General features: G+C 42.5%; 2 protein-coding genes across 8 annotated transcripts; one reads left to right on the top strand and one right to left on the bottom strand.

The window, feature by feature from the left end:
- Nucleotides 1-813: 813 nt before the first annotated feature.
- Nucleotides 814-8,415, bottom strand: Rmi1 (RecQ mediated genome instability 1). 4 transcript variants are annotated; one of them, XM_031358504.1, is made up of 3 exons: nucleotides 8,180-8,415; nucleotides 4,155-4,242; nucleotides 814-2,950 (listed from the first exon to the last, which is right to left on the bottom strand). In XM_031358504.1, the coding sequence occupies exon 3, from the start codon at nucleotides 2,918-2,920 to the stop codon at nucleotides 1,046-1,048; it is 1,875 nt and encodes a 624-aa protein (XP_031214364.1). In that variant the 5' UTR covers nucleotides 2,921-2,950; nucleotides 4,155-4,242; nucleotides 8,180-8,415; the 3' UTR covers nucleotides 814-1,045. The 4 variants fall into 4 exon arrangements, with proteins under 4 accessions (XP_031214364.1, XP_031214362.1, XP_031214363.1 ...); XM_031358502.1 differs by lacking the exon at nucleotides 8,180-8,415 and adding an exon at nucleotides 7,922-8,133; XM_031358503.1 differs by lacking the exon at nucleotides 8,180-8,415 and adding an exon at nucleotides 7,325-7,791.
- Hnrnpk (heterogeneous nuclear ribonucleoprotein K) lies at nucleotides 8,206-18,337 on the top strand. 4 transcript variants are annotated; one of them, XM_031358506.1, is made up of 16 exons: nucleotides 8,206-8,325; nucleotides 10,374-10,458; nucleotides 10,802-10,899; nucleotides 11,566-11,622; nucleotides 12,998-13,041; nucleotides 13,893-13,965; nucleotides 14,499-14,570; nucleotides 15,070-15,183; nucleotides 15,455-15,583; nucleotides 15,963-16,270; nucleotides 16,368-16,422; nucleotides 16,572-16,655; nucleotides 16,876-16,891; nucleotides 16,970-17,052; nucleotides 17,382-17,551; nucleotides 18,272-18,337. In XM_031358506.1, exons 2-16 carry the CDS (start codon nucleotides 10,401-10,403, stop codon nucleotides 18,303-18,305), a joined length of 1,395 nt encoding a protein of 464 aa, XP_031214366.1. In that variant the 5' UTR covers nucleotides 8,206-8,325; nucleotides 10,374-10,400; the 3' UTR covers nucleotides 18,306-18,337. The 4 variants fall into 4 exon arrangements, with proteins under 4 accessions (XP_031214366.1, XP_031214369.1, XP_031214367.1 ...); XM_031358507.1 differs by lacking the exon at nucleotides 8,206-8,325 and adding an exon at nucleotides 8,552-8,660; XM_031358508.1 differs by lacking the exon at nucleotides 8,206-8,325 and adding an exon at nucleotides 9,166-9,189.

Genomic DNA, 18,337 nt, shown 5'->3' with positions numbered 1-18,337 from the left:
AGACATGTAAATCACAGTACAATTTTTTTTTTTTAAATATTCAACTTATTAGAGCTAAAGTCACTTTTTTTTTTTTTTTTTTGAGACAGGGTTTCTCTGTGTAACCCTTGCTGTCCTGGAACTCACTCTGTAGACCAGGAACTCAGAAATCTGCCTGCCTCTGCCTCCCAAATGCTAGAATTAAAGGCATTCGCCACCACTGCCCGGCTAAATTTTATTTCATTGTGTGTACCTCCATGTATGGGAGGGAGCACACACATGCTATAGATGGAAATCAGAGGACATCTTGTAGGGGACAGCTTTTGCTTTCCAGCCTGTGGTACCAGGAATAGCATCAGGTTGTCAGGCTCAGCAGCAAACACCTTTACCCAACAAGCTGCTGTCAGCCCATCACAATTCTTTATCAGTTATAGGTTTATCCAGTGACACGTGGAAAACAAATTTCTCAATGAGAGTAGGTCAGCAAAACCCTTCAACAAGGACTGGGATATAGCTCAGTTGCTAGAGTATTTGCCAAGCACACACAGCCCTGGTTTTAAACTGGTGTACCAAGTAAAAACGCAGAACCCTAAAACCTAGCACTTGGGAAGTGGAGGTGAGAGACCAGAACTTCAAGGTTCACTCTCAGCTACACAAGAGAGCTTGAGGACAGCCTGGGAGTATGAGATCCAGTTTCTAAGGAGGTAAAACAAAAAATAAACAAAACAAACAAACGTCTCAAAGATCTAGAGATGTGACTATGGCAGAAGCTTGCTAGCATTACAAGACCCTAAGCCAGTATCACCAAAATAAAAAATTTTTTTTCACATACACTTTGATTAAATCTCTTTATTTTAAAATGTCATTTACTTAATGTGTGTGTGTGTGTGTGTGTGTGTGTGTGCGCGCGCGCGCGCGCGTGCGCACCCTCTGCTACCTGTGTAGAGGACTAACAACAGATTCTGGAAACTGTGTCTCGCCTTTTATCTCAAGGGACCAGGAGATCAAACACAGGTCACCATACTTGGCAGAAAGCGAGTCACCCCCTGAGTTGTCTCAGCCACTTTTAAGCTCTGAAGCTTTTTTCTTTTACAGAATTCAGTCGTTTCTTTAGGTTCTCAAGGTGTTCCATACCAACATCTTGCAATTCCAGTACCGTGGCTTTACATGAAGAAGGATTAAATGAAATAGTCATTAGGCAACACAAATCTATCAGATCTCTCTGACAATTTTGTAACCCTTCTAGGAATTTTTTATATTTAAGAGGGTCCTTTTTTAATTGTTTCATTTCTGATACTGAATACCCTATCATACTGGTAAGTATTTCATCTTTAAAATCTACATCTAGATATTCAGTACCATCAGAAATCTTTGCAGTTACACACCAAAAGCCACCAGAACTTGAGAGATTTCCAGTTAAAGTGACAATAAATGCTTTGACTTTCACAGTGGTAACTTCCTTTGGCTTTCTGGCCATTAGAACAGACAAATAAATAAAGGGTGGAGAGTGTAAGTCCATGCCAGTAGATAGATAAGTATTATTCTCAAGTGATCTTGAAGAACAAGCCTGAGAAGGGTGGCCATTTTCTTTTGAAATCTGTAAACTCTTTTCTGACAGGTCCAGCTTTCTGTTGAACATTTTATTACTTAAGCAATATACATCTTCATTGTTGACAGTCTGTTGTGCAGCATCATCTACTTCTGAAATCTTACTGTCATTTGTAAAATCACAAGCTAAGAGTCTCTTACGATGGTCTCTAGTAGATGCACAGTCAAAAAATTTGTCTTCATGAATCATTTGTTCAGATGTTTTTTCATCAAAATTGCTGTTTCCTTGTTTATGAATCAAAGCTGTGTGGTTCAGATTACTAGGTTTATGTGAAAAGATCTCCATACATTTACTCGTGTTTTCCTTCAAAATTAGTGGTTGTGATGCTTTTGTTTCCATTTGTTCTTTCTGGACAGTCTCTTCCAAAAGCAAGGCCTCTTCCAGTGAAAAGTCATCAAATTCTCCATCAGTGAAATGCATAGGCTGGTTTGGTGGTTTCTCCTTTGGCCTTGAAGAAATATTACATCCTGGCTCAAAACTAGGCTGATTTCTTGGAGTAATGTTTGAGGAGCTGTCTGTGCTGAGACAGCTTCTTCTCACAGTCACATCATTACTAGCTGCAGGCTCTTCACTTTCATCAAGACTTGCCAAGAGTTCTTCATCTGAAGGCCCCAAAACAGCATCTAGACTCCCCAAAACTCTAGGCACATTGTGATTGGGATTATTTGGAATGTCTGGAACTGTAGGATCAAGTTCACCAATTAATCTTGCAAGTACTTTCTCTTGGGCATTTTCTTCTGAAAGACCATCTACCTCACCTCCTAGCACCTTCACATTTTCTGGTTTCAGTAAGAGAACACCAAGACGGAACAAAATGTGTCCATGAACTAAAATTTTTGTGCCTGGAGGAAGAGCATTATGAAGAGCTGGAATAGACTGATACTCCATTCCCTGAATTTGCGTGACACCATCAGTGAGCTGCAGCATCAGCATCCGTGACGGCCTTACTTCCCAGGGTTTTGGAGTACTCTGTGTTTCAGCTGAAACTAGATCATTGCCTGTATTCTTTCCTCTCAGCTTTTGTATCTGTGAATACACAGGCTGACTTACATCAACCAAAGAATTGATCTGTAGAGCGTAAAATCCATTCAGTTCTCCCTTTGGAATTTCTAAAATGTCCTCAGGTAAGAGAGGATGTTCCAAGTCTCTCAGGTCCGTGAGAAGCCACTGCTCTAACACTTGTTTATTTATTTGTGCCTGACTCAAATTAGCATTATTATTTTCTTCTTGGATCCAGTTAACACAAGCTTCCAGCCACATTAGAGGCACTTTAACATGCCATGTTGCCAAAAGCCAAGTTTCAACTCTTAATACTGCACTAGCTACACTCATTTCTTTTAAATAAGAGCATCCACAATCCACCTGAAAACAAAAAGAAAAGAGACTCAATATATTTAGTTACACTCACTTCTTTTAAATAAAAGCATATGTGTCCGCTTGAAAACAACAAAAAAAAGTGGGCACATTCTCTGAAAACAGAAGGAGGTCAGTCCTTAAAGCTACACTTGCTGGGTGGTGGTGGCGCACGCCTTGACGTCCAGCACTTGGGAGGCAGAGGCAGGAGGATTTCTGGGTTCGAGGCCAGCCTGTCTACAGAGTGAGTCCCAGGACAGCCAGGACAGCCAGGGCTACACAGAGAAACCCTGTCTGGAAAAAAAAAAAAAAAACAAAAAGCTACACCCATTTCTTTTAAATAAGTGTGTATGTCCATCTAAAAACAAAACAGAAATGTGATTCAATACACTTAAACCCAGCACCTGTAATTCTCAAATACAAATAGGCCAAATTACTACATCCTTTACTTTTCTCTTTTCAGCATTACAAAAAAAATCTCTGACTTTCTCAAACCCTAGACTCAGACAGTATAATGAGAAAGACAAATGTTTAAGAACTATCTGTCAGAGTGCAAGCTTCATGACCTAATGTCAATTCTTTAACTTCTCTCACTCAGTACCACCAGCTGCCTTACAGGGTTGCAGAAAGATTGATATGCATGATAAAGTGTAATGTCAGACCTCTGAAAGACAATGGACTATTACTATATCTTATTTTAATACATTAATAATCAGATTCTATAATTTAAATTTACTTAATATCCACTAGTTTCTTTTAACATCTGTAATTAACTTTATATATGTGTATATATATATATTTGTTGTTGTTTTTTGTTTTTTGAGACAGGGTTTCTCTGTGTAGCCCAGGTTGTCCTGGAACTCACTCTGTAGACCAGGCTGGCCTCCAACTCAGAAAACCGCCTGCCTCTGCCTCCCAAGTGCTGGGATTAAAGGCATGTGCCACCACTGCCCGGCTTTACTTTAACTTTTTATTTTAACTCTACTAAAATTTATATGACTATAGTTGGCCACCTCACTCTGAGGTGAGAGAAGTCTTACTTGTTTTCCTAAATATTCTCAACTGTGCTGTCAGGTATACTTATATCTGATTTTCTCAGTATAACAAAGCAACAACAAAATACTAAAGACAAATCAATTCTCGTGTGTGTGTGTGTGTGTGTGTGTGTGTGTGTGTGTGTGTATACACTTAGCATGTCCATAAGGAAACTTACCACCTATCAGGACCGCCTGTGGTATGATGACAGGATTTCAAGTTAGATGGTCAGTAGAGTACTCAAAGCCTGCTCCAGAGAAATGACCCTGAAACGTAAGATAAGCAGCAGTGAAGATTCTAGAATGACACCAGAGAAAGTAACTGGCCTACTCCCATGAGTGCAAGAGTAGATGGTGTGGTTCTGGGGACAGTAAAGGTAAAATAAAATGGGAAGTGGTGGCACACACGTAGCACTGGAGAGGCAGAAGCTGCCTGACTCCAGGTTTACAGTTAAGCTAGAAGGTAACTAAGGTGATTAACACAGTGTGTGACAGAGCAGTTCAGGGGAAATGCTGGTACCAGACGACCATTTTTTTTTTTTTTTAATTTTTTTGGAAGCAGTGATATATACCATGGTGCAACTTGCAGAAGTTGGTTCTCTTTCCAACATGTGGGTTCTAGGGTTCAAAACTATGGTGTCAGGCTTGGTGGCAAGTGCCCTTAGCTGCTGAGCCAGCTTGAGGAAGACAAGCATAGGAGACAGTGTAGCCTGGGACCCAACTTGCTCTTTTTTTTTTTCTTTCCAAGACAGGGCTTCTGTGTAGCCCTGGCTGTCCTGGAACTCAGTCTGTAGACCAGACTGGCCTCGAACTCAGAAATCCTCCTGCCTCTGCCTCCCAAGTGCTGGGATTAAAGGCGTGCGCCACTACCACCAGGCCCAACTTGCTCTTAAGACTAAAACAGAAAAAAGTAGAAATTATACTACTTACCACTAAGATTAGTCATATTTGGCTCAATGATTAATTTTTAATCAGATTCAAATTTTTAATAGAATGCCATCCCTAGATATTATATGTGCCATTCAATCAATAGCTGAGATCTTAACTCAGTAACAAATATTTATATCCATTTTATGTTTCTATTACTTTCTTCTAAAAAATAAGTTGGGCCAAGGAAGCTGGCCTAGCAGGTAAAGGTACCTGCCACTGTATGTAATGAGTCCACGCCTATGTCCAATAGGGTAGAAAAGAGAACTCTACAAGGCTGTCCTGTAGCTCCCACTTGCTTGTATGGCATGTGTGTATATAATCACACCCACAAAATGTTAAAAAAAAAAAAAAAAAAGCACTTATTTTTAACATCATTTTAACTTGTTAAAGACACCAAGATAGTTTCAGAATTCTGGGAAGATAATCCAAAAAGAAAGCCAGAGATTTAAAAAAACAAAACAAAAAACAAACAAACAAACCGTTATCACAGGGCAGTGATGGCACAAGCCTTTAATCACAGCACTTGGGAGGCAGAGGCAGGTGGATTTCTGGGTTCGAGGCCAGCCTGGTCTACAGATTGAATTCCAGGACAGCCAGAGCTATACAGAGAAACCCTGTCTCAAAAAAAAAAAAAAAAAAAAAAGTAGTCATAAAGCTGGTGGCTTTATTCCCAGCACTCAGAAAACACAGGGAAGCCAATCTCAGGATTTGAGGACAACCTGGGTCTACAGAGTGAGTTCTAGGACAGCCAGGAGTACACAGAAAAACACTGTCTTGAGGAAAAATAAAAATAAAGCGAAAATTCCATTTAGGAGTCTCTAACCCAGCTCTGTTCTGTCACCTTGAATATGTTTGTTTGTTTTGGGTTTTTGTTTTTGTTTTTTCAAGATAGGGTTTCTCTGTGTAGCCCTGGCTGTCCTGGAACTCACTCTGTAGACCAGGCTGGCCTCAAACTCAGAAATTCGCCTGCCTCTGCCTCCCAAGTGCTGGGATTAAAGGCTTGCACCAACACTGCTTGGCTTGAATATGGTTTTTATCCTCAGTACTTTTTAAAATATTTACTTCATTATATTTGCATGGAGGTTAGACGTCATTTTGAGAGTAAGTTCTGTTTTTCCTGCATCCTGGAGATGAAATTTACATCATCAGGTTTGGCCTTAGTGGCAAACACCTTTACCCACTGCGCCATCTCACCTGTCTGCCCTCTTACCTTAGTTTTGTGTTTGTCTCTTGAAACAGTTTGACTATGTAGCTCTGGCTGACCTGGAACTCAGATTCAAGTTTCTATCTCCCAGGTGACGATTAAATGCATGAACCACCATAGTTTATTCTACTTTTTAAAAGACTCCCTCATACATAAAAGCAACCACAACTTATTCAAAGTACTGTAATAAGCTCTAAATTGTCAGCACAAAGTGGCAAACAGGGTATGGTGCCTATAGTATTTTAAATATTATCCCAGCCAGCTACTGAACTGTTAAAATTATATTAAATCCTACAGCTAAGTAATACTGGCTCCAAAGTAATACTAAAGCATTAGACTATACCACTTAACCATTAACTCCCAGTATACCCAGGAGCTACTAAATGAAGCAAACTGGCACAAGCTTTGTTGTGACACCCAAATCCAGGGCCTCCACACTATACACCACTGAGCTACATATCCAGTCCGAGGTTTTAATTGAAAACTTCCAACTCCGCTGGCAGTGGTGACGCACGCCTTTACGCCCAGCACTTGGGAGGCAGAGGTAGGTGGATTTCTGAGTTCAAGGCCAGCCTGGTCTAGAGCGAGTTCCAGGCCAGCCAGGAATATAGAGAAATCCTGTCTCAAAAAAAGAAAAAAGAAAACTTCCAACTCTAAATAGAAAATGAAGGATGGACAAAAAGACAGACTTTGATTATTCTAAGAGAAAACCTAAAAGAGCGAGAGAGAAGAAAACAAACGGGTGTAACTGGGGGCAAGAACACTCCCATCATGGAATCTAGAGGAAGCAACTTCTCACTAGAGTCTAGTCACTTTCCTAGTTTCCTTTAAATTCCCCGTTCTCATTAACTTAAAAAAAAAATAAGTTAGCCAGGTGGTGGCGGCGAATGCTCGCCATAATCTCAAAGCACTCGGGAGGCAGAGGCAGGGGGATCTCTAGGAGTTCCAGGCCAGCCAGAGCTACACAGAGAAACCTTGCCTCGAAAAAAACCAAGAATGTTGTAATAGAAATACTAATTCTAGCTGGCCATAGTTGTGCTTGCCTTTAATCTCGGCCTTGGGAGGTAGAGGCGGGCGGATCTTTTGAGAGACTCCAAACCAGCATGAGCCAGGAGTGGTGGCGCACACCTTTAACGCCAGCTTTAGAGGCAGAGGCAGGTCTAGATAACCCCACGCCAGCCAGGGCTCCAGTACGACCCCCTCACTGTGCCTCACCAAGTCCTCACGCCCCGGTCTCCTCGGTACGTAGAGCATGGCTCAACTGCTCTCAGACGGAGCTACTTAAAGGGCGCAGTGTACACATTTTGGGCTAACTCGAGGAAGAGGTCGGACAGGCTGCGCCCGCCCCGAACGCCTCACTAACTAGAGGTCGCTTCCGCGGACGGCCGCCTGGACTCTCCGGCTGAGAGTCCGGGACCGCGGAGGACTGCTGTGAGGGTGAGGAGGGAGGGGAGCACCGGCAGAGACCCTCCCTTCCCCCGATCGGTGGGTGGGTCGGGTGGGCCGGCCGGTGTGCCCGCGAGCTTTCTCGGGAAGGTCCCGGGAGCCCCGCTGGCCGGACGCGCGGGCGCCTACGCGGTGTTCCGCCCTGCCCGGGTCGGGCCCCACGCGGGAGCGAGTCCAGGCTCCCTCCGTGGGCGCCGCTTCCAGGCCTCCCCCGCCCTCCCCGCCCGGCGAGCCGTTAGCACAGCGGGTTTCCCGGGCGCCGCGGAGGGGCGCGGAGAGCCCGCAGCGCGGGGAGGGAGAGAAGGAGGGAGGGAGCGGGAGAGCCGCGACGGACGGCCAGCCGGGGAATCCGGGCCGAGCACCGACCTGGCCTGCCCGCCTCTTCGCGCGCCGGATCCCAGCGCCGCCCGGTGCTCGCCCTCTCCCGCTCCGAGCGTTTTTCTTTTTCCCTCTTTTCCCTTCTTCCCGCCCAATCCGCGCCGCGACACCGGGGTTCCCTCCTCCAATCCCGCGAAGCTCCCTCGGGGCTCGAAAATTTCCCCCGCCCCGCCCCGTCCCGCGGCCGCCCCGCTCCCTCCCAGCACACGTGAGCGGCCCGCCGAAGTCTCGCGAGAGGATGCTCACTCTTTCCCCTCCCCCCCTCACTACAGAGTGCGCGAACGAGAAAGGAGGAGGGCGCTCCAGGCGACAGCGCTGCAGACGCCATTATCCTCGGTTTCTCCGCTGCACGGACGTCGCCGTCGTGCTCGTCTCCCACTCGATTGCGGCCTGTAGGTATCGGGGTGGCTTAGGGTTTCGGGGTGGCGAGTCCGGGGAGCGGGTTGGCGCCCCCCCCCCGGGATGGCGGCGTGGGCTCTCGCCATGCCCGGGTTTTCTCAGGCCCGCGGCCTTCCAGCCCAAAGGGAGTCGCCGGCGGAAGGCGGGGTTCTCGGCGCCGTAATTGACGCGGTCCTGGGCCAATCGCTTCGCCCTCGCACCACCGCCGAAGCCTGGACAGCCAATAGGGCGCGACGCTGAGGTGGGAGGGGGTTTGTCCTCGTTCTCTGTCTAGCAGTGACCGACCGTCGGAGGCGGCGCGGCCGGGAGGCAACGGCGGACTCGCGCGGTGAGCAGGGCCGGGCGAGCCGCGCTTGGGGGAGCAGGGCCGGGCCCCCGACTCGGCTGTCGTGGGGCCGCTCGGGGCCTGCCGCGGCCCGCCGGGGAACGTTGCCCGGGCTCCCCTCCCCCACCGCCGCCATTTCCCCGAGCGTGCTGCCTCTGCAGTTGGCTTGCTGGGTGCTAGATGGCTCCGGGGACCCGTGAGAACAGGCCTGCGGGGCCGGGACGCGGGCGCCCGGGGTGGAGGGACCGCCGGGCCGGCGGGTGCCGTGGGCCGCGGCGGCCCCCGCTGCCCTCTTTGTCCCTCCACGGCGTGGGCCTCCCCCTCCGGGGGGGGAGGGTGGCTGCGCCGTGCGGCGGGGCCGATGGGGCGGCCGCGGCTCCCGCGGCGGCTTTGTCTCGGGCGGTGTGGGGGGAGGTGCGGGGGACGGGCGCTCGCGAGCCCGCGTGCTGGGTGGGGGAGGGGGGTCTCGCGCGGCTCCGCCTAGTCGCACGTAGTCGCCATTACGCGGGCCGCCATTTCCTGCCGGATCCGGGTGAGGAGAGGCTCGGCGACGCTGAGCGACCGTGGCTTGGGCGCTTGCGGGCCGGGTCGTGGGCGGGAGGACAGCGCGTGCGGTCGCTCGGCGGGACCTGTTAGTACTAGTGGGTCTTTCGGACGGCGGCCACGGGCCGAGGGCTTGGCGTTTTGGGGTTTTTTTGTTTGTTTTTGCGTAGACCCTGCTGGTTTGCCTGGACCCCTTTGCCTAGCGGCCGGGGGTTTAGCGGAGTGGCCGGTGTCGGCGTTTCAGGCGGTTCTCGATGATGGACATTTGCAGCCGGCGTTTTGGAATAGGAGAGGGTAGAAAGGCGATACCTGGACTTGAAGATCCTGAGCTAGCCTTTGGTTTGGTAGGACCTCGAGTTGACTGGACCGGCTGTGACGCCTTGGTTGGGGTCTTGGAGAGCTGAATTACAGACGAAATTGTTGGGAGATAGCCTTTTTAACATTGCTTAAGATAATGGTGTTTGTGGTTAAAGACTCCGTAGCTTTGCTGAATAATGGTGGTAGTTTCAATCTGGTCCCTTAATCAGAATTTTAGATTTCTCTGTCTGAAAGTGTAAATGTAGCTTGTATTTGCCTTACGTTTCGTAAAATGTTGGCAGATTTCATTGATTAGTGTTGTCAGTCACGACCGAAGGCCGGGGTTGGGGGTGAAGACTACTACTACCCCTACTATAACACTAGTTTTGTGATAAGACGTGGTCTTTTCAAGAATTAGTCTTGTGAACAAAATTAGGTCGGCTGGCTTTTCCGTTGTAATGAAATGAAGCAAGTTGCTGTGGACGGAATTACTGATTTTCTTTTCCCCCTTGGGGGAAAAAGGCTTTGGTAGTGGAATTGGTTAGGCTGTTGTATTTCATTGAACCAATCTAAATAGTATAAAGAAGTCCATTACACCTGTTCCTCTTCGATTTTTACAGGGTTTTTAACAGTTCACTTTAGGAATATTTTAGTTTCCAAAAATCAGACCTTAAACCTGATATTTCTTTTAGATAATGACAAAAGCAAAACTGGTTTACCGTTGTTTTCTATAGATTATTGTAACAGTAGTATGTCACTTCTGCTCTGTAAGGGTGTGTGTGTTCTGGAAGCAGAATCCTCCTTTTAAAGATTTTAAGCAAAAGAGTGCTTTCTGATAAGCCAAATATACTAGCTAGCTTCTTTATTTTTCAACAGATTGGTGGATCCATTTAATTCAAGAAAATGGAGACCGAACAGCCAGAAGAAACCTTCCCCAACACCGAAACCAATGGTGAATTTGGTGAGAAAATACTTTAATTATAACCAACCATATATTTTTTGTTCCGTTACTTTCATTACCATAAATGTTTTTGATACGTCCTGTTTACCTCTTACATAGTTTTATTTTTTTGTAGTTTTGAGTTTGTGTCAGTTACTTGTTTTTTATGAAAAGTAATAGCCTTTTCTTGCACAAGTTTTTTAAAAAGCAGTACAATTTTTCCACTCACCATTTTAATCCTTTGAAATATTTATTAAAATAGTATCTTTGATGTTAGGGAGACAACGGCAGGGACTTATAAGGCAGTTTCAGTTACCTTTTCTTGGAGCACATTTTAATTTAAAATTTAAACTTTAATTTCTAGGTAAACGCCCTGCAGAAGATATGGAGGAGGAACAAGCCTTTAAAAGATCTAGAAATACTGATGAGATGGTTGAATTGCGCATTTTGCTTCAGAGCAAGGTATAAGCTCTTTAAATTTTGGAGGTTGGTTAGTAAGTAGTCAAATAAAAATTGGGTTTTTTGTTTGTTTGTTTGTTTTTCCACTTTGAGCTCTGCTTTGACTCTGGAAAGCTTTCACAGCTTTACACTGAATAAAAGTTTTATAAAGGGTTCATTTGTTTTGAGGCCTCATAGGTGGGGCTGGTCTTGAACTCTTGATTGGGTCTGTACTATCACATTTAGTTGATGTGGTTCTTAATGATAGCGACTTCAAAACTGCAGGTAGTGCTGAAATTTTGATAGTGGAAGCCCTATTTTCAGGGTCTACCACAGATCAATTAGAAAAATGAGTGGTGTGACTGTAGGCACAGGTTTTGGCTGTTGGTTGCATTTTATTTCCCCGGAAAACTTTTAAGTCTACCTGATCACTTTCTTCAAGTCATAATGTAAAAGTATTTGCCGTTTAGATTCTATTTGTTTTTTACAAGAGGGCACTTGTAATCTACGCTTTCTAGGAATTTTATATTTATGCCTGGTGTTCTAAATATTCCAAAGACCATAAAACTATTCATCTTGGTTTTTTTTTTTCTCGATTTTCAGTGCTGTGCAAACATTATTAAAGTTAAAAATACAGCTTGAAAATACTAATTTTCTAAAAGCAAAGTAATTTTTTTTTGTCTATTCCAGAATGCTGGGGCAGTGATTGGAAAAGGAGGCAAGAATATTAAGGCTCTCCGTACAGACGTAAGTATTAAACTACTGAACAAGCACATTCATTGTATGTTTCTAGAATTTTAAAGGTTCACGTCTTAGGAATCACTGACTAGCTACAAACCATTTGTAATAATTAATGGTTATATAGATGGTTTCTGCTTTTTTTTTTTTTTTAACCTCAATTAAGGTGGAACATACATAATTCAATCTTTTCATATTTTAATAAGACCCTTCAAATTCACTTCAAATAAGATAAAACATTTTAATTAGGAATAGAGACAAAGTATAAAAACCTTTAATTGTACCATTCCTCTTGTGTGTATGTGTAAGAGGGATTCAGGCATTTCTGAAAGCTGTTAAATATGGCTGATAAAAACTATTTCCTTTTTTAAATCATCTGTTCCACAGTTTGCAACATGGAGCTCATGCTGACTGATTTTTAAGTATGGGTAGTGAATAGATTAATCTTGGCAATCAGAACTGTTTGCCTAGGATTTGAGTCTTCATAATTTATAGTGGGTTGACTCTTGTGATTAGACACATTAAATGTTGCAGCACCAGAAGTGTGTGTGTATTTCTAGAACTTGACTACACCAAAATTTGTTTGTTTTTTTTTCCCTCATACACATTTCTTAATGTTTATCTTGGTAAAATAGAGGCAAATAACTTTGTTGAATACCTAACAGTATTTCATTCCTCTCGGTAACAGATCTTTGTGTTTCTCTTGATTACTATAAACTTTAGATTTTGTTATAATTTTTACAAATCTGCTTATAAGATACAGGAATGTGTTGTTTTACACCTCATGAAACCAAATCAGTCTTACTAGTTGGGGGTTTGGTGTGGGAATTTTTGTTTTGTCTTTGAACCTCTTTCCTCTTAATCCAGATGTTCTGTATAATTATCTGGGTTATTTCCCCATTTTCCTCAATTTCAGTAAACTTTTGAGTCATGACAGGTTTTGTGTCTACCCTCACGAGCCAGCCTGCTACTGAAACATTTAAAAACAAAAACAAAAAACTAGAACCATCATTTAAGGTCCTTAAATGTTAAGCCACGGTCAGGTATAGAGAAGTCCATTATTGTGTTAGTCTTCAGAACAACTTAAGCTTGTTTCATTGAGAGTATGAGTATAGTTTGTATTAAATTAAAATTTATTGCTTTTCCCCCTTTTCCCTCTCCTTGTTTTTTTGGCCATATATCTCCGTTGCCCATGTACTGGATCGACTTACCCCTGCGTTGCCCACCATGACGTTGGCCCATCCGCCCCTGAACGCCCATGTGAAAACCCTGGTTGGCTATGCCCAAAAATGTGCTCGTTGCCAAACGGGTACAATACTTGACAACTTCTGATTGAATGCCCATGCCCAATGCCAACATCCACGAACGCCAATGACCAATGCAGTACAATGCCAGTGTTTCAGTCCCAGACAGCAGTGGCCCCGAGCGGTATGTCCCAACAGTTTATGCCTCACTGCCTGATTAGAAAGAGAGAAATGTATTTTATTACCTGCCTTTTATATAATTAAATAGTATCCCCTTTAGACGGTGTATTGTTTTTCAAGTTTCTGTCTTATTTTCCCCATTAAGTCCTTTTGTCACTGAACTTTTACCGTGAGTTGCCCACCCAAACGATCCACTAATTTTATTTCAATGGAAGGAGCACAGCTTCAAGTGTTGCATATTTGCTGCATTGTAAATCAAACTGTTACCCAAATAGTCTCTCGCTCTGTCTTTGTGGCCCACCTTGCTTCCCAACATTGTCTGTTCATAATTTTTTCTGATGAAACGCTAACTGGTTCACTTTCCTTCACTTCTCATTTGTACTGTCTTTGTTTTGTCTTGCATTTGTATTTGTTTTCTTGCAGAGCCCATTAAGTAGTCTAATTTCTAACTGGTATCCATAGCCTTACTCCAGATACAATGTTCACCACTTGCATATTCCCCAATTTACCCAAGAGAAGGTGTGCCAGTATTACCATAACAGTGAGGGTGTCCTTAACTTGGTGGCGGGGAACATGAGAATTCAACTCTGCTTCAATTCTGGTCGAGAATTGCCACTTAATCTGAGCCCTTCCAGCAGCCCATTCTCTCTGTCTCTCTCAAAGTCTCCTAATAATGTTATGTCTGTATTGGGCATAAAATAAAATGCATGTGTAAAATTCATAAATAGGCTACCTTAAATGGGGACTATTAAGTAATTATGATGTTACTTCTCTAAAAGTTTATTTGATTACTGATGACAAAACTTATTTTTCTTTTCCACTTTTTTGTATTCTGTGGTATTTGATATTTGGCAGCATACTGAGTATCAGTGCTGATATTGAGACGATTGGAGAAATTCTGAAGAAAATCATCCCTACCTTGGAAGAGGTGGGTTTCTTTTAAAAATTTTTTTGGCAAGATGAGGGATAGTGTTATAAGTTTTATTGGGGTGAGCTGGGGGAGGGAAGAAAAAATAATGTGTATTTGACAGCATAATGTATATTTGTCTCTAAAATTTAGGCTGACCATTCTTGGAATATTAAATAGGAACTATATTTGATCCTATATCATAGTGTGTTTGAGGAAGGGAGAGGGCAATTTAGATCTAACTAGGAAAGATTAAGGTTTTACTTTTTTAATAGGAAGTTTATAGTTCAGTTGTTGAAGCTACAGGAGCTTGTCCTAGTGTTTCTGTAGACAGGAGGAAGAATGGGCCTATGAGTGCTGCTGTTTGGCTCATTTTCTTTATTGACATTAAGAGTCTAATCATTTACTGGGTATATGGAGAAAAGATTTTACTGTTAAATAAGCTGTTGTATATTAACATAGATTAACATGTTGTAGTAGCTTTACCAATATATGCGACAATAGCCTGATCACGATAGACACTTAACCTATTATTCTTATTTTTCTACTTTCAGGGCCTGCAGTTGCCATCACCCACTGCAACCAGCCAGCTCCCGCTCGAATCTGATGCTGTGGAATGCTTAAATGTATGTCATAGTGCCATTGAACCCCACTGAAGTATGGAGCCTGGCCCATAGGATCGATTTTCTTTTTAACATAGTGTGCTTTTCCCATCTCGATAGAAAAAGGCTTAAAAATATGATACATGAATGGTCTTACACAACTCACTGTTGACCCTGCTCCATGCTGCAGTGGGAATTAACTACATTTGCAAAGTGCTTTGCAGTCATTTTTATTATGGTGTTATTTGAATGTTAATTTTGTGGTAACAGCGACATGCTAAATGGCTGCAGTGTGGGTATGGTGTTGCAGGACCTGAAAATAAAATAGTTTTTTAAGGTGGTGCAGATTGTCCTTTTTGGGCCTGGCTATTGAGGATAATAAGCACATAACTGGTAAAGTTATTGAGATATAAATTCAGGTTGCTTACTGCAACGGTGCATTATGTTATGCTTAAGCATAAGCTGATACAGTGTTGGGAAAATACTTGCAAGAGAGTGACATTGTGTATTTCCCCTTCTACAGTACCAACATTATAAAGGAAGTGACTTTGACTGCGAGTTGAGACTGTTGATTCATCAGAGTCTGGCAGGAGGAATTATTGGTGTTAAAGGTGCTAAAATCAAAGAACTTCGAGAAGTAAGGAATTATTCTATTTTGTTCCTTCTGGATTCGATGGTTTCTCATAGAGTTGGTTTTGTGGGTCACTCCCTCAGATCCCTCATCACTATTTAGTTGGGTCTTAAAGTAAAAAAACTTAAGTTTTGTTAAATTTACACCATTTCTAGGTCCTTGTATAGTTGACCACATTCTATATTGGGAGTAATTGGGTGCAAATGTCAGAATTTAGGGTTTTATTTGATGTGCTAATAACTTCTAATGGGTTTTCTCTTTTGTAAATATGTTATAGAACACTCAGACAACAATCAAGCTTTTCCAGGAGTGCTGCCCTCATTCTACTGACAGAGTTGTTCTTATTGGAGGAAAACCTGATAGGGTTGTAGAATGCATCAAGATCATCCTTGACCTTATATCTGAGGTATCTTTGGAATATTTTTGTTTGTATTCGGTTTCATCAAACTATCAGAAATAAGGCAATACTCATTCACACCATTAGTTTTGACGTCTCCCTGCAAGTTTTATATTGCCTCGTTTAATATAGTGCCTTTGATCCTTACATAAGGGTCCCTATAGTGCCTTGTTGCCCACTCTCACAGAGATATCTGGGGTAATGGTCCTTCCCTCTTCCGTCCACATCCCCATCCCTCGCTCATCAGTATTTTAGAAATCCTTTCGTTACGTCATTCTATTCTCTGCCTCTATTACCTTTTGAGATGTAGTTATGGTTGCGATGGGTTGATTGATAGGAACGGTGCTCTTTTTCTTCAGGCTTTAAGGTGCTGTGTTTCTGTTTTTAGTCTCCCATCAAAGGACGTGCACAACCTTATGATCCCAACTTTTATGATGAAACCTATGATTATGGTGGTTTTACAATGATGTTTGATGACCGCCGAGGACGGCCTGTGGGATTCCCCATGAGGGGAAGAGGTGGTTTTGACAGAATGCCTCCTGGTCGGGGTGGGCGTCCCATGCCTCCTTCCAGAAGAGATTATGATGATATGAGCCCTCGTCGAGGACCTCCTCCACCACCACCTGGTCGAGGTGGCCGGGGTGGCAGCAGAGCCCGGAATCTTCCTCTTCCTCCTCCACCACCACCCAGAGGGGGGTAAGTTTTTATCCAAACATTAACATTGATAAAAGAGTTAGCAGTCAGGAAGGTGATTTTAATGTGACCACATAAACATTATAACATGTGCTTGCAGAGATCTAATGGCTTATGACAGAAGAGGAAGGCCTGGAGATCGCTATGATGGCATGGTAAGAATTTTGATTTATAAGGGCCACATGTGTGTTTTAAGAAACCTTATAAACAAACATTTGTGCAAGACTATAGTAAGTGCTTTTTTTTTTTAAGTTGAAATTATTTGCACAGCCATCTAAATTTGATATTTCTGTATGTAATACAGGTTGGGTTCAGTGCTGATGAAACTTGGGACTCTGCAATTGACACATGGAGCCCATCAGAATGGCAAATGGCTTATGAACCACAGGTTGAGTATCAATAATGTTAATAATGTATATATTGGTAATTTACCTTGGCACTCCGTAATAATTGGTCGCCCCCTCCTTACCCCTGCAATTTCTTGAATCAGTTTATTCCCTGGATAAGCTGGGTATGGGCGCTATGGGAGGACTTTGATTTTTTTTTTTTCTAATCTGTGGGATATTTTAGAAATATTAAAATAAGTAATTTTTTTCTTTTGTTTTTAGGGTGGTTCTGGATATGGTAAGTTTCTCTTTTGTGAAATCATACATTATTTCAATCTTATTTTTATGTGAACTTGCTGCTCATTATTTAAATCAGATTATTCTTATGCAGGGGGTCGTGGCTCATATGGTGATCTTGGTGGACCTATTATCACTACACAAGTAACTATTCCCAAAGATGTAAGTATTTTTAATTCGGGGAATTTACTGATTTGTAGTAGTTGCTGCTTCTGTAAATTGAACAAAGACTCAGAATTTAGGATTGAGATAAACGTTGAACTTAGCGGGTGGGAAAGGGTGTTTTGAACCTTCCATCAAATGATACTTAGTGTAGTGACATTAATAAAAATAAGACAGTTTGGGATGCTTAAAATACACATATATCATAATGTAAAATTTAGTTCAGGAATTTAAGACTGCCCTTCTAAGTTATTACTTTTCATCATTGATAAAAGGAAATATGATTTCTTTCAAGTGATCATAAACGCTGTATTTTAAAATCTTTTCAGTTGGCTGGATCTATTATTGGCAAAGGTGGTCAGCGGATTAAACAAATTCGTCATGAGTCTGGAGCATCAATCAAAATTGATGAACCTTTAGAAGGATCTGAAGATCGAATCATTACCATTACAGGAACACAGGACCAGATACAGAACGCACAGTATTTGCTGCAGAACAGGTCAGTTGACCCTTAGCTTTGTGTTAGTGTATATATACTAAAACCTTTAAAAAGCTTTTCTTCCCAATTGATTTTTCTTTTAGAAACCATGGTGTTTCCATCACTTGGGGAAATCTAACTTCTAAATATTCTAATTAATAGCTCTGCCTTAATTTTCTTCTGTTTTCTTACTAAAATGAAGACATTCAATACTAATCTTGCTGGAAGAAGCCTTAACCAAGCAAACTTCTCATTTCTCTGGTGAAAACTGCTGCCAAAACCACCACTTGTAATTAATTATACAGAGCCTGTAGAAAATGTAGAAGAGTCATTGGATGTTGGCCTAGTTCTGTGTGGAAGACTAGTGATTTTGTTGTTTTTAGATAACTAAAACGACAACAAATCACAGTCTGCCATATGGCACAGGCCACCTCTACAGGACAGATAATGATGGTGCTGTGAAACGCAGCATTTCACACCTTCCTCACGCTCCTTTGTCTTTTCTACCAAGTATTAACAGCTTCCAGTTTCATTTTCTTAACCCTGCACTACTACTGTCTATTAACATTTTCTTGAGTTTTACATTGCTTTAATTTATAGTTGCTATTGCTCTTTAAAAGTTCTTCTAATTGTAATGGACATGTTTATCATTTTAATTTATCATTGAAATTGTCTTAATGTTGATTGAGATGTTTTGAACAAAAATTCTAATTCGTACTTTTTTTTTCTTTTCTTTTATAGTGTGAAGCAGTATGCAGATGTTGAAGGATTCTAATGCAAGATATTTTTTCTTTTTTATAGTGTGAA

The sequence above is a fragment of the Mastomys coucha genome, unplaced genomic scaffold, assembly GCF_008632895.1.
Source record: "Mastomys coucha isolate ucsf_1 unplaced genomic scaffold, UCSF_Mcou_1 pScaffold7, whole genome shotgun sequence".
Classification (NCBI taxonomy): Eukaryota; Metazoa; Chordata; class Mammalia; order Rodentia; family Muridae; genus Mastomys; species Mastomys coucha.
This window is presented reverse-complemented; position numbering and strand designations above follow the sequence as displayed.